Here is a 23,597-nt window from a genome sequence, read left to right as displayed (position 1 = left end):
GCTTCTGCACCTCACTGTGGACAATGACAGGCAGTTCAGGGACCACAGGCCACACTGCCTGGCACAAAGTAGGTGCTGTCATCCTTCTTGTTTCGAACAGTCAAGTCTAGGGGCGAGCAGCTGTCAGTCCCTGAGAGCCCCTGCCAGGGAGGTGCCACCCACCCTTGTGTGTTGGGGACAGTCGGACAGAGCTGCCTGACAACAGAGTCACGGCTTGGCTCAACAATGGCCTATCCTCTCCCCTTCTTCGCCTCCTCAGGTCACCACAGACATGTACCAGGTGCTGGCTGCCAACACATACCAGCTGGAGTGCAGGGGTGTGGTCAAGGTCAAGGGCAAAGGAGAGATGATGACCTACTTCCTCAACGGTGGGCCCCCGCTCAGTTAGCAGCTGCCAGCCAGTGATGCCAGGCAGCCTGGCCTCCAGAGAAACGGAAATGGCTTCTTTGTGTGCCGGAGGGGGGGGCAGGTGGAAGCCTGCGCTCTAGCCCACGTGGCTGCGCCGGTGAGATTCTCCACTTTGACTCCAGAAGCAGCTTCTGCCTTTGTGGGCAGGCCGCAGCCTCCGTCCCAGGCCCCAGGGTGCCAGCGTCCTGCGAGCACCAAGCTGACCAAAGATGTTTCCTCCGTAGAAGACTCTGCTAGGCGCGATCCGAATCCCGAGTTTTCTAACGGATGCTGCTGCGCAGGTGGAAAGGAGCTGCTGAGTGCTTACGGTGTGTGGCAGCCGAGTGTGCAACGACAGAGCTGAGGGGGAGGCCTCAGCCTCGGGTGGGTGGGTCGGTCAGCGGCCCAACTCTGGCCCAGGGTAACCCAGCGGCCCCAGGGGTCCACTTCCCTGTGTGAGCCTTTAAACCCCTGACAGAGGCCACGGCCCCTGCCCCACGGAGGGGCTTGCTGGCAGGAGTGCTGGCTCTGGAGGGACTGCGGCCTTCTCCGCAGCCCTCCTCCTCACCTACACAGGTGGACAACGTCTCTTGGAGGGGAACAGAACAAATTGTGAGGGGGAGGCGAGAAGACGCGAGGCAAGGAGGGGTGGTTCTGAGAAAAAGAAAATATTTATTAAATAAAACAACTTTCTGTGCCCTTCTTTAGACTATGCTAGTTGTATGCGTATGAGAGACCCACAAGCAAACAAAGATGCCACTGGTGGTTGGGGGGAGGGCAAGGATCCCAACTTGTCTTTTTTGTATTTTTTATTTTGTATTATTGAAAACCTTGGAGATCTAACAAATATACCAAATTCTATATTTTGTAAACTATATTAGAAAACAGCTGTGCACAGCGTTTGTACTGTACGTGTGTCAGCGTATGTACTGGTGTAGATGTGTGTTTATGCCGTGGAACTGGTCACATGCAGGATGCCTGTTGCCCTCACTTCAGATTAGGCAGTTTTGGGTTTTCCCAGGTCCAACCAGAGCAGTGAGCGTGTCCTTTTGGGGTGCCCTACATTCAGATTAAATGGGAAGGTGCATGCGTACATTACCCCATCTAACACATCACTTCCCCTAAGTAAAATGCAAATGGATAATAAAACAAAAACTGCCTTCCCATCTCAGGCTCAGGTGGAACCAAGGGAAGCAGCCTCAGCCTGCAACAGACAGCACGGCCCCTGTCCCCTCTTCTCCCTGAGATGCCAACCATTTGCTGCCTGCAGAGAGGCAGCTGTGAGTGCTCAGGGATGGCCACAGGTGCTCAGCTGGCGGGGGGGAGGGGAGGGGGCGGTGGTGGTGGGAAGCCTTACCTGCCTTTCTCAGTTGGCTACCATGCAGGTGGCTCGCCCAGAGATAGTGCCTCAGACTTGGGGGTAATGTGCAGCCCTCGGGTTCAGGGAGGGTGGTGGCTTTGCTTTTCATCTGCAGACCAGAGAAAAGGATAGAGCCTAGCTAGCTTCAGCGTCCAAAGGGCAAAGCTAGCAGAAATTTTGTTTTGTCTGGTTTTTGGTTTTTTGGGAGGTGGAAGTGAAATATATTGGAAAAAATTGTATTTGTTATATCCTCTGAGGGTATAAAATGGAAACGGGCTTAAAACTGAAAAATGATATATTATCATAGGGATATATTCAAACAGAATCCTTGGGTCCTGTGCCCACATCTTTTTGTTGCTTCTCAGGGCAGAATTATTCTCACCTCTAACACGAGCTTGAAGGAGGTAGGGCGGCAGCTATATGCCAACTGCAAAATGTTATTTTGATCCCCATCTGCACCACCTCTCACTGGACACTAGCACCGGCCTCCCCTTTTTTCTTTAGTATATGTGCTGCTGAAGCGAGCTCCCCTTTCCACACACCATCTCTCACCCCAATTTGAACACAGCTCTGAGAAGCAAAGTTTACGGACCTAAAACTGCCAGCTCAAGTCTGTCCACGCTTCTGCTGCTCTGTCCTTTGAGTTCTGCATTGCCCCTCTTGCATCTGTTGGGGGGACTGGCTTTCTCCATGGTGGCATTCTCAAGTCCCCGGCCCCTCCATAGCACCCACCAGTGGTGCTAGGTTTTAATTTTGCTTCCAACCTGAGTAACGTGTGCGTGCTGAGTTCCTCTGGTGGTTCCCCCCATTGGTTACGGTCTCCTTGGCCTCTCAGGGGCCCATCCCTCCTATCCCAGCAGTGACTGGCGACACCATGCAGTGCTAGCTCTTCATTCCCTCCAAGGGTGTGCACTCTTTTTATTCCTGCTCTTGCAAAAACAGATAGGATTATGATTTCCCATGGAAATTGAAAAGTCTATTTAAATAATTTAACTATTAAACACTTTCACTCGTAATGTGTCCTGGTCTGATTTGTGGCTTGGGCCAAGGGCCTGGTTCCAGTCTGAAGAACAGTGCCCTCGGCCCTTGCTGGGGCACTGGGCAGGGAGCCCCAGAGGGCAGAGACCTACCTTGAGTGGGGAACAGCACGCTGCTATGGGGAGAATGTCGGCGAAGGCCTGCAGTCATTGTGGCAGTCAGGTGAGACAGCACTGGTGACCTTGGCGAGAGTTAGTTCACTGGGCTGAGGAGCAGGTTCCAGAGTGCAGCGGGCTGAGGAATGAGGAGGTGAGAGACACCAGGAATGAAGGGACAAGGGATTTAGGATGGGACCAGAAAAGATGCAGGGTTGAGGGGAAGAGGTTTTAAAACAAGTGAGCCCAACTCATTTCTATGCTAAGGGAAAGAAAGTTGAAAATACAAGAACACAGATCATCAAAAGGACCCAAGTAGCAGGGAGGACAGGGAGATGCAGGCTGAAAGTGTACTGATTGGACTTGGGCAGCTAATAACCGTGGCTACCATTTACTGGACACTATGTACCAGACACAGGGATAAGCATTACACAAACTTCATCTCATTTAATCCTCCTGGCCACCACATTTCACTGATGAAAAGATACAGAAAGGTTGAGTTACTTGCCTAAACTCCTACAACTGGTAATTAAGAGAGAAGTTATTCAGAGCAGGCCTGTCTGCTAAGCTCATACAGGTAGCTTCATGCATGCCCCAGGACTCCTCTTACCTCAAGAGGAAAGGAAAGGTGGCAGAAAGGCAGCTCCTGTCGGCCACACCCATCAAATGCAGGGGGCTATATTTGGGCTCAGGAAATAAAACCAGAGGGATCTGGTCAAGTGAAAATGAAGGAGCCAGTGAAAAAGACTTCACTGGGTTTATTTCAACAATGGCCACATGGAGACATAGCCATGGCAGTCCTGGTCATAGGCAGGTCCCCTGCTCCAAAGAATTGAATAGCATTAGCAATCCCACTGTCCATGGTAAAGGATGCAATGGTATAGAGCTCATGTTTAACTCTGAGAACTTTTCAGGCTAGGGTACATCAATTAGAAAAGGAAACCAAATGAAAAGGCCAAGCTTTAGGCTGACTGGACTAAGTGAGGGCAAGTCCTCAGGCAGGTCCATGGCACCGGATGCGCGTGCATGCACACCCAACACACAGGACAGCAAAAGAATGCAACTCATAACCTTCATAAGCCCTTCCCATCCCCATCTCCATTGAACTAATTCCAGAGAATGTATCTGTTTCTCCCTTATAGATTTATACTTTTGTACAAAAGCATATCTTTTAGAACGTTAATTAGCAAAACTTATTAGCAAAGACACATGTGTGGTGAGTTTTGAACACCGCTTTAACATCCATTGACAGTGTGCCCGCAGAAGGCAGTATATTATGGGGGCCTGGCAGGCTCAGTCGGTTAAAGATCCAACTTCAGCCCAGGTCATGATCTCACAGTTCCGGAATTCCAGCCCTGCATCAGGCTGTCTGCACTCAGCAGAGTCCGCTTCAGATCCTCTGTCCTCCTCTCTCTCTCTCTGTCCCTTCCCCCTACCCCCCCCCACTTGTTCTCTGTCAAAATAAATAAATAAACTTAAAAAAAAATCCACTGACAGCAAAGACCATTAAAACCAAGACCAGGGGCGCCTGGGTGGCTCAGTCGGTTAAGCGGCCGACTTCGGCTCAGGTCATGATCTCACGGGTCCGTGAGTTCGAGCCCTGCGTCGGGCTCTGTGCTGACAGCTCAGAGCCTGGAGCCTGTTTCAGATTCTGTGTCTCCCTCTCTCTGACCCTCCCCCGTTCATGCTCTGTCTCTCTCTGTCTCAAAAATAAATAAATGTAAAAAAAAAAAATTAAAATAAAAATAAAACCAAGACCAGACTTCAGCCAACATGCTGATGATCTGATTTGGGGGTGGGGGAGGGGGATTAGCAATGTTTATGGGAAGGCACAGTGAAGCTTGGTGCACTGAGGGAGCTGAAGCTACATATTCACCAGATATTCCTGTTACTTTAAGACTTTCAAAAACACAAATACATTTACAGAACTTTTCCAAAAGCAGATATCACCTGAGTGTCATACAGTTAAATGATGCCCAGAGCTATAGTTTTTACATGATAAAATGTGCCTATTTTCCATAATGTTGCAAGCTGGCCATGAGTTGCTAATTAGCAGAAAGCGAGCCTCCAGAGCTTGGGAAAGATGCTGAATCCATATCATTTCAGGACAGGAAAGCATTCTTGGGCGCTGGGATGCACAATGCCCAGAAGTAGCGCTGAGCAGATTCTCACTACCACCTGAACAAGAGAGCAGCAGTGGCAGGGACACACACTATGAAAACTCCCCACTTTTGAATTTGTCTAAATCAAAATAACTCCTCACTGAAGAGAACAAATGATGTACAGGTTGTCTCTAGAAGGAAGGGACTGTAAGTCTGGGCCATGCTGGCCATGGCAAGTATCACCTAGCACAGGGGTCAGGAGGAGAGCTGGAGGGCTTGTGTTTTCTATGGAGGAGGTACAGAGAGGGCACAGCAGACCAGAGAATACCATGCCCTCCACACCCTGCCTTTGGATGAACTTAATCCAAAGTGTATAAAGAGCTTTCCTATACATTTTCTCACTTGTGCTTCCTCCCTGGCCCAGGAGGCAGTGGGAGAAAGACCTGGTGCATGTCCTGAGGCTGCTCTGATCCTCAAGGATAAAAGCTGTGGCACTTCTGTGCCCACAGGCACTTCTGTCCAGTGCACTGATCTGGCTGGGTCCTGATGATCTTGCAGGAATACAGGGCTTGTCACTTCTCAAGGTTGACAGCAGGTGAAATGAGGTCCGCTTACTATAAGTACTATAGCTTTTCTTGGCCACTCAGATTTTCACAAAAGCCCTTTAGTGTTTTTTTTTTTTTTCCTGTCTTGGAACAAAAAATATAGTATTTGCTGTCCTCTTCTTGCCTATCTTTCCTTCCCACCTTCAGGGTCATTGCTTCTCAAGACAGACACCAGAACAAAGCCAAGTCAGGCCACTGGAATGGCTGACCTCCAAGGTTCCTTTCTCCTCTAGAATTCTCAGATTCTAAATATTTGTGAGACCCTGTCCAATACTCATGTGCCAGACCATAAATATGACACAAACATAAACACAATCAAGTTAGGGTTTTAAGATTTTAAAGCCAAAGGCAGACAAATAGATGAAAGCATCACATCAAGGGGGATCTTTGGGAAGACCACCTTCAAACCAAAGTTGCAATCAGCCTCTGCTCTGTCCTCCTTCAGACACCACGCCAGCAGAAGTAGCAGCAGCCATACGCATTGGCAGTGTGGCCAGAGTCCTTTCCTACCAAGGGCCCTGATCCATACAGTGCTGAGGGCCAGGTGATCAGTCTCAGTTCACAGACCCAGCAGAAGGTCCAGAAGATGGGATGAAGGTAAAACACAAGAAGGAAGAGGATTGTCTAGGGCTGAGGGTAAAGTAGGCACCCTGTCCCAACTGGCTTGCTAGCTTTAAACCTCACCCACGCATCTGTTTCTAGTGAACAAAACTGAGCCACCCCCTCACTTGGTGAGCGCATATTCATCCCCAAGGTCCCTTGCCTACTGCTGGTCTATTAGGACTGTGAATTAAAGAATTCTCATTGGAATCCATTAGGGGCCTCATCACTTTTTCTCCCCCTCAGCCAATTTCTAATTTAGACCTGCCTGGAATCTCTGGTTTGTCAGCATCTCTATTTTCCAATTTTGCAAAATTTGCTTCTGTGCTTTGACTTTGTCAGTTAGCTAGAGTGGCACTTCCTGGTTCATGTGGGATTTTTCTGGGGGGTGGGGAGCAGAGGACGGCATTTTGTATCAGACTAATCCTTTAAGAGCCATGTTGCATTTGCACTTTTTAAGAGTGCCCTGAGCATCACATCCCCAGCACCTATATGCTATTTCTATATTATGGTTTAGAGGCTGCTGGCTGCATCCTGCCACCCCTTGCTTCCCATCAATGCACAGACCTCACGCACATGCACACTCGTGGAGGCCCCTACAAAGTGGTGGGCACGAGGGTGGCCACCATTCAAGAGTACCCACTAGATCAGAGCATTCAAAGCAAACAATGATGGGGCCACAGTGCTAGGGCCACATTGGACAACATGACGTTCCCAGAGGCACGTTCCCCTTTTGACAGCACTCCAGTACCTGGGAGACTGTGGGGTCCTGGAAAGCACAGTCTACCATTTCCAGACTGTGTGACAACAAACAACTGATCCTAGTCACTTACCTCAGATGGATATTGTTAGGTTCACATAACCTTCTATACCGAAAGCACCTGATGTACAGCAGCACTTGGCAAGCATGTGTCTCCATTCCCTTCTCCTGTCCTTGAATGCATCCCCACTGCCCTGCCCAGAGATCTGCACACAAGAGCTTGCCAGGGCAGGCAACATGCCTTCTAGACATTTCAACAGGATCCTCTCTTAGCTGCCAATCTCTGAAAAACTTTGTACAATGACTTATATTTAGGGACATTTGCAACATAAAAGACTTATTACCTTGAAAGTAATAGCAACACCAACAAGACGGACCACAACAAGACATACCGTGCTGTCCTAGCACTCAGTGTGCCAGGTGCTGTTCTAAGTACTCTCTATATATGGACTCATTTAATACAGCAACACTTTGCCCAAGGTACTATTATCCCCATTTTACAGATAAGGAAATGGAGGCAGAGAGGTTATGTGACTTGCTGAGGTCACAATGCCAGTAGAAGAGAGCCAGAGAATCTGAGTCCAAGTTCATAATCACTATTCAATATTGTAAATAGTTATGTTCTATTTCTTTTGTTTAGTGTTTTCAGATACAAGAATCACTTAAAGCAGAATTTCCATAAAATTATATCAGAGAACCAATTCTGTCCTTCAATTAGAAAAAGTAAATGTTTGTAACAAATGAATCACCAGTGAAGCTTTAACATTCTATGTTAAGAATCATTAGACTTAATACAAAGATCAGACTGTATAGCTCTTGCCCTAAAACCTAAGGCTCATTTAAGTTTCACCATACCCCTTGCATCCACATGTCCCCATGTCACTGTTCTACATACAGGAATTTCAGGAAACCATTTTGCTCAGTCTTGGATAGCCACATTGCAGAAGTTAGCACTGACCACTCCCTTTTATTAAAAAGGTAATGCAGAGGGGTGCCTGGCTGGCTCAGTCCATAGAGCATGTGACTCTTGATCTCAAGGCCATGAGTTCGAGCCCCATGTTGGGTATAGAGATTACTTATATAAAACTTTTAAAATGTAGATTACTTGGATATACATTCCAACATATATTCCTTATGTATTTCAACATATTTCCATGTTGTCTAGCTTAATATTACATGGTGCTTAAGAGCATGCATGAGTTCTGAGTAAGACTGATCTGGACTGAAATCTTGGTGCCACCAAGATTGGTGGCAAGACTGACTGAGGTCAAGTGACTTAACCTCTTTAGGCCTCGGGTACTCCGTCTATAAAAAGAAAGCTTACAGAAAGGCTTTCTGTAAGGATGACATCCTTATTGTACACAGTACCGTTTCCCTCCATGTCAGCTTTGTCTGTTCTCACTGCTGCTAGAACAGTAAAGGCCCAGTGGTTGTCAGTAACATACAAGGAGTATTCTTTCTGAGATTCTGCGGCACAGAAAAATGAACACCAACTTTTGAATCACTTAAGCCTGAATCTCAGGTTTGAATGTAAGTCTGTTTCCTCAAGCGAATATGAGATAGTGCCTTCCACCCCCCAGGCTGCCCTAAGGATTAACCATGTAGGAGGACCTAGCCCTGGCCCACAAAAGGTGCTAAGAATTCTTATCATTAGTCCCAGGCACTGGAAGAATTCCAAGTAGAAGGCCAAATATTGTTGGCAAGGTCATGGAGAGCCGAAGCCTCACAGAAAAGCACTGGCACGAAGGAGGCAAACAATGAAGGCAGAGCTGCAGAGGGCCGCCAGGACCAAATGGGAAACAAAAGTTTGGAGTCCTGTTTCCTACTCTCAGATGGAGCCTGAATATGCTTCCGTTCAGTGACACTTGCACTGCTGTGCTGTGGGATGCAGGGAAAAGGGGCAAATATGAACTGTGGGTGAGGTGGGGCTGAAAATACCATTTGTTACCAAGGAAATAGCAGGAACAATTCATAAGGCTCGGGTACTGATTTCAGGAACTCTTTGAAAATTAAGCCTGTTCTCTCCTGGAGTTTCCTACAGCCTCCAATTGTGCTAAGACTACTTATTATATACGGGCACTGCCAATGCAGAAGAAAACATGTACACACATGTCAACTGCACTCCCTGTTCACAAGCAAGGAGGATACAAGCCACGTGGCTTCCAACCACTGAGTGCATTCAACAGTATGTTCAACACTGTGACTTCATCTTGTGAAATTGAGTAACCCAGAAAACTTGGCCACTCAAAGAAGATGTTACAAGAGTGGCAGCCACAGACACTGCTTCTCTTTGAAAAGTTCACCGCTCAGAAATATGAGCTGAAATATGCTAAAATAAGCCAGCATTCAACAGCAGCCTCAGAACATTGATGAAGATGATCAGACATTTATAACCCTAACCGATAAGACTAGAAGAGGTAAATTCTCAGCCAACACAGCCTTTACACACAAGCTGATTCATAACCCTTGGAGTTGAAGGTGTTTAACTTTTAAGTAGCATATTACTAAAGCCAATCAAAATTAAAAAATCAGGTTGATTTTACTACAGCATTTCCTTAGAGATGATAAAGTAGGAAAATACAAAGAAGGCTTGACCACAGACAAAGATGGCAGCCCTGAAGAATTACCTATAATTTGTGGTAAAGGTTAAGTGTTCGATTTGATCTGAATGGTGGCTGCCTTTGAAATACACTTGATACTTGAACAATACAAGTTTCCGCTGTGTGGGGCCATTTACATGTGGACTTTTAAGTAGGCTGCATGTCCAACACCGAGCCCAATGCAGGGCTTGAACTCACAGCCCTGAGATCAAGCTGAGTTGAGATCAAGAGTTGGAACCTCAACCAACTGAGCCACCCAGGCACTCTGACATGTGGACTTTTTTAGAATTACAGTACTATAAATGTATTTTCTCTTCTTTATGATCTTAAGATTTTTACTATAAGAATAGAGTATATAATACATAGAACATATAAAATATGTGTTAATTGACTGCTTATGTTATCAGTAAGGCTTCTGATCAGCTGTAGGCTATTAGAAAAGTAGTTACACATGGATTTTTGACTGCACTGGGGAGGGGTTGGTGCCCCTAACCCCTGCTTTATTCAAGGTCAAGTGCAATTTATTTGTTGTTTTACTATATATTTCATGACAGCTCTTTTAAAATAAACTAAAAGTCTGTTAAAATAACATCACAAGTGTGCACACACACGCACACGCACACACATTTTGCTGTGTCTCTTGGAAATCCAACAGCTCAGAGTGGAGCCCCATAGGTTACTTTGTAAAACTTTGGGAATAAAGCCAAGCAACTCCCGTTTTGGTGGGTGGCTAAACTCAACAGGAAGCATTTACATGACACGGAGGTTAAAGCTCATATGACAAACCTGGTCTGTGGAGCCTTGACAAATCCGGACACCGCCTAACAGAAATGGAACCAGTCATTTCTCCAGACTAGATTCCACTGTGAAAAAGACCACATTTAATACAAAATAAATGTGCTAATCCAGGGGCAGCACATTAACTTTATATGAATTATAAAATGACAGAATTAGGTAAAGGTCTATGTCTCTAGGCATTGGTCTCAAATGGATTTTCAAGCTTTAACACGTACCTATTTTTAGCTTAGGCCAAGAATTCTTCCTCATGCCAACAAAATCCTCTATTAACCACACTGAAACTCCTTAAATGAACGCCTCTGAAAGCTGGTACAAGTCAAGGATCAAGGCACAATCATTAATATGCAAGCGGCTAAAACCACTGAGGATTTTGTTCATTTTAGCATTTCACAGGACCCCCAAGTGTGAACCTCTTTACCAAAATCCCTCAGGAAGATGTCTTCCCTGAGGAACTGGTATACTCTTACAGACAGAGCTAGCAACGGGAAACTTGTTTCCCTCCTAGCCACGATTTCCAGGGAGTTCAAAAGTCAAATTTCACACTTGGTAACAGCAACATGTTCACCTTCCATTTTCACTGATCTTGTGTTTCTTCCTTTCTGTTCATAGTTACTGCTGTTGTATTTGTCTTTTTTTGGTATGGGGTGCTTCAACTGTTTTTGGGAAATGGGCTAGGTATAAATACATTTCAAATACAGACCAAGCAAATATTGTAAGCAAATATTGTAATTACTTTTGGAACACCTTAATAAAAAAGCAGTATTTCAGAGTCACCTTAATACACACCTATATTTGACACTAGCAGGCCTGAGCTCATTAAGTTCCCAATTCCCTGATTTTACCAAGAACAGATCTATTTCCTGAGTGCAACCCTAGTTATCTTCATCAGTCCCCACTCTGGGGAGGCAGGGCCCCAAGGCTAAGGGATTAGGAGTTGTATGTGCTTAGCTCTGTAACCCTACATAAGTCATTAACATCTGATTACCTCAGTTTCCTCCTTCATAACAAGAGGACAACTAATTCTCAGCCTCCATGACAAAACTCATTATGATTAGATAAATGCGGAACTGCTCTTAGAAGTAACAGTGCGGTATTACTATCATACACATTAGAAGCCTAATGAGCTTAAAAACTTTATACTCACGGTAAAAATTTTTCATTCCAAATTCACAGTTTCTTTGGCAACAACACGAAAGGGCAGAGAAGTTATATAAACACTCAGCGATGCAGATACCAAATAATGAAAAAAAAAGCGTTTCTATACATAAAACATTATTTATACCTGTTTTCAGTTTTTACATTAATATGTAAACATCCCATTATCCAAAAATAGAAAAAAACAAAACAAAAGCAAAAAAACAAATTAAACAGCTGGTGAGTTTTCAAGTGTCTTTGCTGACTGATCCAAAACACCAAACACCATAATTCAATAATTCAATGATAAAGGAAAACCAAAGTGAACCAAACTGGTAAGAGAGCTATTAAGTATCAATATATAGCAAAATCACAATTAACCAGAATGCTCCAACTTCTTGGTTAATTGGCTATTTACAAGAGAACTCCTCTTGTTTTAACAGTTAGTTCAGAAAAATCTTTCCACACTGAACCACTTCACTCTCCTGGCTCAAAAGTACAAAATGCCAAACAGTTTTATTTTGATGAGTCAGGATCATGTGGTATATCTTGGGGCAGCTCTCAGAATATATATAATTTCTCTGCAGTTTTGTTAGAGGCAGAAAACTGAAGTGAACTGGAGTTTCCGGTTTTAAATAAATCCCTGACATTACAAGCTTATTGTCTTCCTTTTGCCTCATTCTCCTAAAAAGGGAGTGCAGCAAAAAGTTCTAGCTAGCAAGATTTTACAGTTGCAGGCATGCCTACATATACAGGTTCAAACAAACATGGTAGTTCAACGACTTTACCCCTCCGGACTATTTCTTCTGCTTAATAAATATGCCCAGTAACATGAGTTATATGTAATGGGTCCACTGTTTTCTGGATATCAAATTTTAAATTCGTATTCCTTATGTACTCCTTGTTTGGAATCTTTTCTCTAAAAACAAAAGAAAATCATTAATGAAGATAACTTGCAAAACCAGTAGAGATGTAGATTTTTGCTAATGGAATCAAATTGTGCTTCCTATATTATTAATTCATAACCTCTTGAACAATCTTTATAACGGTATCAAAAAACAAACGAGTTCTCTAAGAAATTAGGTGCAGAACTCCTCAAAGCCATAAAATAATAAGAGTTGCTGGGAGAAGTTACCTTCTGATTCTCTCAGTACAAGTTCAGTGTTCCGGACCCACACCGTTGGTAGCACACAGGAGGATTTTAGGTGGTATACAACACAGAGCTAAATAATGCAGAATCACAGTGAGAATGTCATTCCCTTTACAATTCTCTTTCATTCTTCTCATAATCCCACAGAGAGAGCCCCATTTTGGTGCTGGGTAACATCTCTCTCACTGCAACACACAGCAGGCTTCTTGGATTCAACGCCTTAGCAGACATTAGTATCTAGTTAGAATTTAATAACATTTCTTGTTTTAATTTTATTTTGTTGTTACCCTTTATTCATGGTAAATTGATGCCGGTTTTCCTCTTGGAGTAGAGATTAGTTTGTTTTTACAATATTTTAAAATTTAAAGATAATATTAAGAAATAATACTTATACATAATACTTAAGTGATTAAAGTTTGGGAAACAATGGTTATAATTTAACAAACCACATTTTTAAAAAGTGATTTCAAAAGAAACTACAAACATGGTCTAGAAAGGGAACATAGGTTACTGTGTTTTCAATACTTGTGATGTTCGAAAGATGCACTCATAACAGCTTTCTCATACATCAAGTGATTTCCAGAGTTTAGATTCAAGCAAAAATATAAGACAAAAAGAACCAATTCCACACCATCCTAGACTTCATAAACTCATGGTACCTTAAATGTGCAAATAATCTGATATTTAGCAAGTTGTTTTAAATATAAACTTTGTGGCATCTTTTTATTTGGGCTATACTCATGCCTCACAAAGGCGAACCCAGGTCATAGAGTTCCCACTCGGTCCTCAGAGCATGTACCACATACATTTTTGATTGAACTCTTCAGAAGGATTCAGGACTGCTGGCCAAGTCTTCCAATGGCATCTGACTGTTCTTCCACTGTCATGGCCCTGGAGAGAGAAGTCTCTTCCTCTGAATAACAATCTCACGGCTAATATGAAGAGTTTGCCTAACAGGTACTGTATGCTCCCAGGCATGCCATGCTGACTTGAAACAAAAAGGATAGCTGGAGAAAAAGAAAGCAGAGCTTCTTGATTGTGGTGAACAGTTTCTTCATCACAGTGGCAGTTAAATATACTCCCTCCTTTTTCCCCAGAAGCCAAGGCAGTGTGTCTGAAGGATGGTGTCAGACATCATAATCAGGAGCCTTGCCCTGGGCTTGCCTTAGCCAGATCTGTAGTGTAACAAACGCTCCCACGGTCACGTGAAAGAAAAGCTGCCAGAGGTTGCGCAGTTCATAGAGATACATGTTGCACAGACAGATTAAACCAAAAGTCAAGAAAGATTTGACATTCCGCCAGCCGGTGTAGTAGACAAGTAAATAACACTGTTCAAAATATAAAATGAAAGATGATTAGGGTTACAAGAAAAGAAACAGATGCTTCTACTATAAAATATTAACAGGCCAGAGAGTAAAATATGAGGGGATTTTTCATCTACAGATAAGATAATGTAACATCTTTAAGACATTTGCTGTGAAAGCTGTACAGCTTGAAAAGAAAACAGATTTTTCCTTTTATGTTTTTCATTTGTCAAAAGATACAACATTTTATATCACATGTAAAATGGAGTTACAAGTGGATAACTCCCTTGCAAACAGCCTGAACACATTCCTCAAGGGGACAGGCAACTCTGAAGCATTCTCAAGGTCTAAGGGGATTCCATCTCTCATGGTCATCCCAGAAAAGTAAAAAAACTCAACCAAACTATAGCAAAATGGACTCTTATATAACCTGAATCTGCATATTAATGAAATCAACAAATACTTACTGATCCCCCATTAAGTGCAAGGAACTAAGCAAGGTAGAGGATCTGAGTGAACGTTTGAGCTAGAATTCATTCAACAGATGCTTATTGAGGTCCTGCTACAAGTTAGGCATTGTTCTCTAGTTTCAAGTAACCAAATAAAGCCCTTGCTCACATGGAGCTTACATTCTAGTGTAGAAAGAAAGATTATATATATATAAGAGATTAGATAGAGGATATAAAATATCAAATAGTTATGCCTTAAAATAAAAGACTGAAAAGGGGACAGAGCATATGATGATTGCTATTTTCGAAAATATAGTAAAGAAACTACTCTCCCAACCCCCAAATCCAGGTATTCACCTTTTCCTGCTTTATTTTTCTCCACAATGTAACTACAAACACACTTTAAAAATATGCTTGTTTTGTTTGTTATCTATATTCATGAGAGGAGAGATTTTTGATTGTCTTCTTCCCTCATTTATCTCCAGTGGCCAGAACAGTGCCTGGCACATAGTAATTGCTCAATAAAAATCTGACTGAATAAACTGTTTTCTAGACGAGATCTAAAATTCACAATCTGTTAAATATAGAATCATATGTGATTACAAAGTCTTAAGAAAGAAGCACAGGTCTTTGTGTGAAATTGTATCCAGGCTTCAGTATAGGAAGGGCTTTAAGGTGTTTGCAACAATGCACAAAGAATATGGAAATGCTCTGTTAAATCTGTTCTTACACAAATCAGGACTTTGCGTTACTTAAAAAGAAGACGGATATCCAAGCAAAATGAACTGGAAGCATTATTTTATTTGAGTGATTTGCATTGTGTAAAAAATGTTGGAAAAATAATTTTTCCTTTTGAAATAATTTTAGTCTTAGAGAAGAGTTGTAAAAACAGTAAGTTCTTGTATAGCCTTCATTCAGCCTGTTCCCTTTAATGGTATCCTCTTGCATAACCACAGTACAGTGATCAAACCAGAAAATTAACACTGATAAAATACTGTAGACTAATCTATAGACTTTATTGGAATTTTGCCAGTTGTCCCACTAGGGCCCTTTTTCTGGTCCAATTCAATCCAGTATTCCCTACTGCATTCAGCTGTCCTATCTCTTCAAATCTGTTATAGCTCTTCAAGTCTTTGTTTTTCATAACCTTGACAATCTAAAGAGTATCAATTATTTTGTAGAAAGTTATTTTGCAGAATGTCCCTTAATTTTATTTTGCCTGATATTGTCTCAAGACTGAACTGAGGATACGTAGTTTGGGCAAGAATACCACAGAGGTGATGTGCAATGTATCTTATAATTGGTGATGTTAATTTTGACCTCTTGGTAAGATGGGGTCTAACAGGTTTCTCCACTGTGAAGTTAGTATCTTCCCCTTTGTAATTAATAAGTATATTGTGGGAAGAGAAATATAGACATTCCCAGGTGAAAGACTAAGAGAATTTGGCACTTAAAGAGGAACCCGAAAAGAATGACTTAAGGAAGTTCTCGAAGCAGAAAGGAAACACTAAAAGAAAAAACCCTGGAACACTGGGAAAGAAAAAGCACCGTCAGCAAAAATATAGATAAATGTAATAGGTTCTCCCTCTCCTCCGGAGATTTCTAAATTAGGTTTGATGGCCGAAGTAAAAATTAATAACACTGTCTGATGTGGTTCTAAATGTATGTAGAGGAAATATTCAAGACAAATTATAAATAGACGGGGACAAAGAGACATAAAAGGAGATACAATTTCTGTGTTTCACTTGAACTAGTAAAATGACAACACCAAAAAACTGCTAAGTATGTGTAATGTAATACCTAGAGCAACCATTTACAAGCTATGCAAAGAGATAAACTCAAAACCACTACAGATAAATCAAAATGGAGTTCTACAAAAACATTCACATAACCCACAGGAAGGCAGGAAAAAGAAAACAGAAAAATGAAAAACAGAAAACAAAAATAAGATGGCAAACTTAAGCCCTAATAGATCAATAATTATATTAAATGTAATGGCCTAAATACAATTAAAAAAACCGAGATTTGCAGAGCAGATTTAGAAACAGTTTTTAATCTGTCTACCAGCCACTCACTTCAAATAATGTAGGCAAGATGAAAGTAAAAAGATGGAGAAGGATATATTATATGCAAACATTAATCAAAAGAAAGCATGAATGGCTGTATTACTATCAGATAAATATAAAATTATTTCAAAAAAGGGCTAGAGTGGGATATATCATCATATATTATATATATTTTTATATTATATAATGATATAACATATAATGATAAATGGATCAATCCACCAAGAAGGCAACAATACTAAATGTGTATGAACCAAACAACAGAGCTACAAAATAGGCAAAGCAAAAACTGATAGAACTGAAATGAGAAATACACCAATTCACAATTATAACTGAAAACTTCAATACTTCTCTCTCAACTGATAGAACTAGATAGAAAATCAACAAGGATACAGAAAAGCTGAATACCATCGACCATCATGATCTACCTGAGAACTATAAAGCATTTACTTAGTTATAGTAGAAAACACATTCTGTTTAAGTGCCCATGGGACATATACCAAGACAGACCATATTCTGAGCCATAGAACAAATTTCAACAAATTTAAAAGAACGAAAGTCACACAGAGTGTTTTCCAACCACAGTGGAATCAAACTAGATATAAATAATAGAAAAAAACTGAAAAATCTCCAAACTCTGGAAGCAAAACAAAAGCAAAACAAAATTCTAAATAATCCATAGGTCAAAGAGGAAGCCACAAGGAAAAAATAATTAAAATACATTGAATTAAATGAAAATAAAAATGCAATGTATCAGCCAAATTATGGAAGAACCCAAATATCCATTGACTGATGAATGGATAAAGAAAATGTGGTGTATACATACAGTGGAATATTACTCAGCCATAAAAAAGAATGAAATAAGTCAGAAAGAAACAGATGCCATTTGAGTTCACTCATATATGGAATTAAAAAAAAAAAAGAAACAGACGAACACAGGGAGGGAAAAGAGAAAAGCTAACCAGGAGAAAGACTCTTACTATACAGGACAAACTGCAGGTTCTGGAGGGGAAGTGGGTGGGAGGATGTGTTAAACAGGTGATGGGTATTAAAGAGGGTACTTGTGATGAGCACTGAGTGCTGTAAGTGATTAAATCACTAAATTCTACACCTGAAACTAACATTACACTCTGTTAACTGGAATTTAATAAAAACTTGAAAAAAATAAAAATAAAAATTTAAAAAAAACAAAAAATGGAAAAAAGGCAACATATCAAAATTTATGAAACACAGATAATAAAGTGCTCAAAGAGGGAAAGTTATAACACTAAATGTATATATTGCAAAAGAGAAAATTCTCAAATCAATTATTTAAGCTCCCATCTCAAGAACCTAGACAAAGAGCCAAGTAAACCAAAGCAAGCTTGAAGGAGGAAATAATAAAAGAGAAGAAATCAATAAAATCGAATATCGGAAAAAAAACAACAAAACAAAGAGCAGGTTCTTTGAAAAGATCAATGAAATTAACAAGACTGCTAGAGAAAAAGAGAAGATCCAAATTACCAACATGAGGAATGAAACAGAGAATATCACTACAGATCCTACAGACACCAAAAGGATAGTACGGAAATACTATAACCAACTCTACACACATAAATTTGAGAAGATGAAATAGACCACTTCCTCATAAAATACAAACTATCATAATTCATCTAAAAATAATTTGAATAACCCTGTAAGTACTAAGAAAATGGAACTTAATACAGATTATATAGCCACAGTAATCAAAACTATGTGGTACTGGCACAGAGACTGACACAAAGATCAATGAAACAGAATACTAAGCACAGAAGCAGGTTCACACAAATATGCCTGACTGATGATGTTTCACGAAGATGCAAAAGCAATTCAGTGGAGGAAAAAGATAGCTTTTTCAACAAATGGAGCAACTGGCCATTCATCCACAAGCAAAAAAATCCCCATAACTAAAAACACACAAAAAACCCTTGCAATCTAATCATCTAAGTCTCATATTTTATACAACCTTATACCAAATTTAATTAATAATGGATCATGAACTTAAATGTAAAATATAACACTATGAAACTTTCACAAGAAAAGAAAGGAGAAAATCTTCAGAGTCTAGGGGTAGGCAAAGAGTTCTTGAATCAATGGAATTATAATAGTGAGTGGTGACAGACGGTAGCTACACTGCATAGCATGTAAACTTGTTCAACCTCTATGGTGTACACCTGAAACTAATGTAACACTACCTGTCAACTTCTACTTCAGTGAAAAGAAAAAAAAAAAAAGTTCTTAGACCTGAAACCTCAAGCATTTTCCATAAAGGAAAAAACTGATAAAATGAACTTTAGCAAAATTAAAAACTTTTGCTCTGCAAAAGACCTGGCTAAGAGGATGAAAACACAAGGTACAGACTGGGATAAGATACTTGCAAATAACATTTCTGACATGGGACTAATGTCTAGAATATTCAAAGAACTCTCAAACTGGACAGTAAAAAACAAACAACCCAATTAGAAAAGAGGCAAAAGACATGCAAAGACATTTTACCCAAGAGGACACACAGATAACAAATAAGTGCAAGAAACCATGTTCAACATCATTAGCCACCAGGGTAAATGCAAGTTAAAATCAATACAAGGGATCACTACACACCGACCAGAATAGCAGTGATAACAACAAATGCTGGAAAGGATGCAGAGAAATGGGAGCATTCACACAATGCTGGAGGGTATGCCACTCTGGAAAACAGTTTGTCTCAATAAAACTAAGCATGCAACTACTCTAAGACCTAGCAACTGCACTCCTCTGCATTTATCTCAGAGAAATGAGCCTTCATCTTCACACAGAAACCTATAAATGAATGCTCACAGCAGATTTATAATAGCCCCAAATTGGAAACAGTCCAGATGTCCTTCAATGGATGAATGATTAAAATAAACTGTGGTGCCACCACACCATACCATTCAGCAACAAAAAGGAACAAAACATTGATATATGCAACAACCTGGAAAAATCTCCAAAGAATTATGAGGAGTAAAAAAATAACAATCACAAAAGGTTACAACCTATATGGTTCCCTTTATAGAACACTGCTTAAAATGAGAAAATTATAGAAATGGAGAACACATTAGTGGTTGCCAGAGATTAAGAGGCCGGAGGGAAGTGGATGTGGCTATAAAAGGGCAACCTAAGGGGTCTTTGTGGTGATAAGAATATTCTACATGTTCACTGTGCTGACACGCACATCCTGGTTGTGATGATGTATTATAGTTGTATAAGCTGGTACTACTAGGGGAAGCCAGGTAAAGATTATATATCTCTCTTACAACAATTATAATGATCTCAAAATAAAAAGTTTAATAAGGAAACCAACTTTATACTCAACGTATTTGCAACTTATTGTATAAACAACTAACATACACACTATGCGCACACACATACAAAAAGAGAGTGAGACAGAAGAAGTGCTGCAAAATGTTATTAAGTGGTGGCTCTAAGTGTACCAGTCTTTCAGCTTTTCTGGAAGTCTGAAAGTTTTCAAGGTAAAGCACTGAGGGGGAAAAAAGAACAGTCTCTAGTTTCTAGGTCCTTTGATATACTATTTCAAATGTTCCCTAGCAAGATGACTCCTATCTTGTTGAGCTCTGTGCATCCAGAAGTCCCCACAGCCTGGTAGCCATTCAGGTCTGATCTAACGAGGATTAAAAAAAATCCTGACACCAGCAGATGGAGCATGTTATATGGTAACAGGTAATCACATGTTTTACTCTGGAAAAAACCAGCATTATTATCACTCTGCTCAGCATACGTGGAAAGCATGCAGCTTCCTGTCTGTCAGTGAGAAGAAAATTGGCTTTCTGCTTTTCTTTTTTAAAGCATGAATTTGTTTAATTTCTCTCCAGTAAAAGAACAGCTGAGCAACAGTGCTCCCCTTAGAACTCTTTTCAGCTATTCTGAAGAATGTGGCAGAGGTGCGCCTCTACGAGCAACACCACTGCTTGGGAGGCCCAAGACTGGAGTTCGAGTCACTAACCATCTATAGGAACATCTGGACCTCACTGAAAAATGGCAATGGTAACTTTAGTGTGGGACGTTCTGTGAGGACTTAATGGTACAAGGAATGTAAAGGGCTTATTGGCACACATAAGAGCTCAATACATTTTGTTATTATTAGTATTTAAAATTATTTCATTAAGGCAAAACAGCCAAAAGTACATTTTACAAGAATTACTCATGAAATTATTTTAAAGTTAACATTTACCTCACATTATTTTAGAATATGAAATAACACATATAAAGATTATAAAATTGTAATTTTATAGCATAAAAAATTATACAAATATAGAATTTTGCTTATAGACAGCCTAAGATAGTGGAATGAATACAATATTTAAAATCAGAAGACCTAGACTTAAGTCCTGACTCCAGCACTCACTGGCCATGTGATTTCCAGATAGGACTCAAACTGCCTCAAATTTCTCATCTTCAAAAAGGAGATAATATCGTCTGTGTGATAGCAGAGATTAAAGTTTTAAAAAATCTACCCAGGAATATTTCATAAAATTAAAGCACTTGTGACATTAACAAATGCAAGTTTTCACATTTCCTGCATGAAATGTCGTTCATTATAATTAAATCTGTCAAACTAGATAGAAAATTTCTAAATACAAGTAATTCAGAAAAATTTGAGGAGTTTAAAAAAGAGGACCACCTGAAACTAAAAAAATATTTTTAATAAACGTTTACTTTTTTGTTGAGCGAGAGAAAGGGAGACAGAGGATCTGAAACAAGCTCTGTGCTGACAGCAGCAAGCCCAATGCAGGGCTCGAACTCACAAACTGAGAGATCATGACCTGAGCCAAAGTCAGATGCTCAACTGACTGAGCCACTCAGGTGCCCCTGAAACTAAAATTTTTAATCCATCTTTACATAAAGTCAAATGCATATATTCAAAGTATTTCACTAGAGACTTCTACTGAGTTTTAGGTAGCCTTATATTTTCAGTCCCAAAGTGAAGCTTTCTAACATTTTTTCTATGTAAGCCAGAGAAATGTGTCACTTATAAAAGTTAGGTCAAAAGGTCTTGCTTGCTCTACCGTGTTTCAGCAAAGACACTCCCAAGTTTGGGTAACTGGCATGGCTACCCCTCCTTTCCCTACGAATCTGTGCTTCCTCTCTTAGAAATGCGAGTACCCATCTCCGTATTACCAGCTGCAAAAACTCCGTGCTCCTTAAGTCTCATATCTATCCTGTCTTCAAGTCCTAGGAGTCTTCCTCCTCAATGTCCTTCCCTCATCCCCCATTCCTACCAGCATTACCAGAATTTACACTCTCATTGCCTTCTGCCTGAACTAATGGAATCAACTTCCAACTAATTTCCTTTCTTCCAATTTCTCCACTCTGGCAACCCACCCTATTCCTCACTACTGAATTAAATATCCTAAAACCCTGCTTTTGTTGTTCCCTGTTCAAAGACTTTCCCAAAAGTACAAAATTCTCATGCTGAAGTATAAGCAGAGCCCTGAAGCTGAGTAATAAATCACCCAAAAAAAAAAATCTAGAAGTAGCCTTTATCACCACAGGCAGATGACATGGTACCACGGAAACCAGGCACAGGAGGGAGTTAACATTAAGTTCACTGGGATCTAACTACATTCAAAATGGAGACGTAGGTCACAAAGCTAACAGGTTCAAACTAAAAGAGAGGCAAAGAATTCAGACATTATTTTTATTTATTTAAAGTGCACAAGCAATTATTATAATTGATACTGAAACAAACAATAACAGGAAAGTGTTTCTTAAACATTGAAGAGACCCTACCTGGTAAAGGCAGGCTGCTGTTCCAAGGAAAAATGCAACAATGTAATTAAAATCTTCACCATCACTCTGCAAAAACAAAATTAAAAATTACTTTTTTTGGTGGAAGTCCATTTCCAAGAGTAATCTATCAGGATAGGCTACAACCATGTTTGTGCACAAATGGTCGAATTTTTCCCAAAGAGTTATATAAAAATTTTCAAGAGTCCTAAAAGTCCCAAGGAATGTGAGGTACAGAAAGACTACCAGTGTTTCTCTATGTCTTGGTCCATCAATTTCATCTTACCCATGGGAAAGGTGAAATGAAATGGAATCATTCATGCCAAGGGATTTTTTAAATGGAGCTGGAGCCCATTAAGGAGATGACCAGATAAAACCACGAACTTTGAGCTGGGCCAAACTACAAATATTCTTAGGCCTCTGCCCAAACACCTGCAATTTGCTATAGTGAGAGACTTTGCTTAGAGAGAGACCTAGCAATCAATTATATTCAGACAAGATTAGTTTTCTGCTGCCAACACCAGACAAAATAATTTGTAAACAACAACAAAAGAAACCCATTCCTTTTTGTCTTGTTTAAACCCTGGATTTTTGTACCCTAAAGGAACACAATATGAGTTGCTACCCAAATCTGTGCTCCCCAAGTTGCACTTCTGAGATCCTAAACAAATGCTTTTATTTCAGCTCTGCTTTTTTTCTCAATCAACCCGAGAAAAGATAAAAGCCAATGGGAAAGTTTCCACATAAGGTAAAAAGCCTCTCTTCTCTCTACTGAAAAAAACATATAAAAATGTACAACACCCCAGTGGCCTATAAAGTCAGTCCTGCTCACTTGGATCACTACTTGACTCAAATAAATATTGACAAACTTAACTATCTAGTAAGCATATCACTGAATCATCCAATAAAATAATCTGACATGATTTTGAAAAAACGCCCAACAAAACTGAAAAGTTACTGTCCACTAGAGTGTGCTAAATCCCAATGAGGACAGTCAGACACGCTCTGCTAGAAAAATAGCCCCCCAGAGGATGAACAGAGATACATCATGCATAGAATGATTCTTTTCAAAGAAAACTGACAGAAAACTAATAGGAAACCCAAGTTTTTCTATTCTCTTTTAATTTCTCTTAAGTATATTTAATTTCTTTCAGTGTTTTTATGAAGTAAAGCATAAAGCCCAGGCAGGAGCATTGAATTTTGCCCTTATTTTAAAAAAGGATCTTTATACAATGAAAATTTTCACAAGACATGGGAATTTCTCTCATGACCTTGTCTTCATGAAATAATATACAAAGAAAACTCCTTTTCCATTTGCTACTGGGCAACAGAACTGACAGGAAGGCAGAGGGACAGTGGCTTATC

General features: G+C 40.5%; 2 protein-coding genes across 10 annotated transcripts in view; one reads left to right on the top strand and one right to left on the bottom strand.

The window, feature by feature from the left end:
* Window positions 1-1,706, top strand: part of ADCY5 (adenylate cyclase 5) — a 146,313-nt gene extending 144,607 nt beyond the window's left edge. For both annotated transcript variants that reach the window (XM_015544794.2, XM_042998281.1), the window contains exon 21: window positions 260-1,706. In XM_015544794.2, the coding sequence (XP_015400280.2) occupies window positions 260-388 (129 nt within the window). In that variant the 3' untranslated portion in view covers window positions 389-1,706. The remainder of the gene's footprint in view (window positions 1-259) is intronic.
* Window positions 1,707-2,584: 878 nt separating this feature from the next.
* The window catches only part of SEC22A (SEC22 homolog A, vesicle trafficking protein), an 84,858-nt gene continuing 63,845 nt past the window's right edge, over window positions 2,585-23,597 (bottom strand). For 7 of the 8 annotated variants that reach the window (XM_007098302.3, XM_042998283.1, XM_042998286.1 and 4 more), the window contains 2 exons: window positions 22,236-22,301; window positions 10,190-13,957 (listed from right to left, as the gene is read on the bottom strand). In XM_007098302.3, coding sequence (XP_007098364.2) covers window positions 13,757-13,957; window positions 22,236-22,301 — 267 coding nt within the window. In that variant the 3' untranslated portion in view covers window positions 10,190-13,756. Of the gene's footprint in view, window positions 2,672-2,877; window positions 3,020-10,189; window positions 13,958-22,235; window positions 22,302-23,597 lie in introns of those variants that run through there. The other variant, XR_006222019.1, reaches the window with a different exon arrangement.

The sequence above is a fragment of the Panthera tigris genome, chromosome C2 (genome assembly GCF_018350195.1).
Source record: "Panthera tigris isolate Pti1 chromosome C2, P.tigris_Pti1_mat1.1, whole genome shotgun sequence".
Classification (NCBI taxonomy): Eukaryota; Metazoa; Chordata; class Mammalia; order Carnivora; family Felidae; genus Panthera; species Panthera tigris.
Note: the sequence above shows the minus strand (reverse complement) of the source record. Positions and strands in the feature narration are given on the sequence as shown.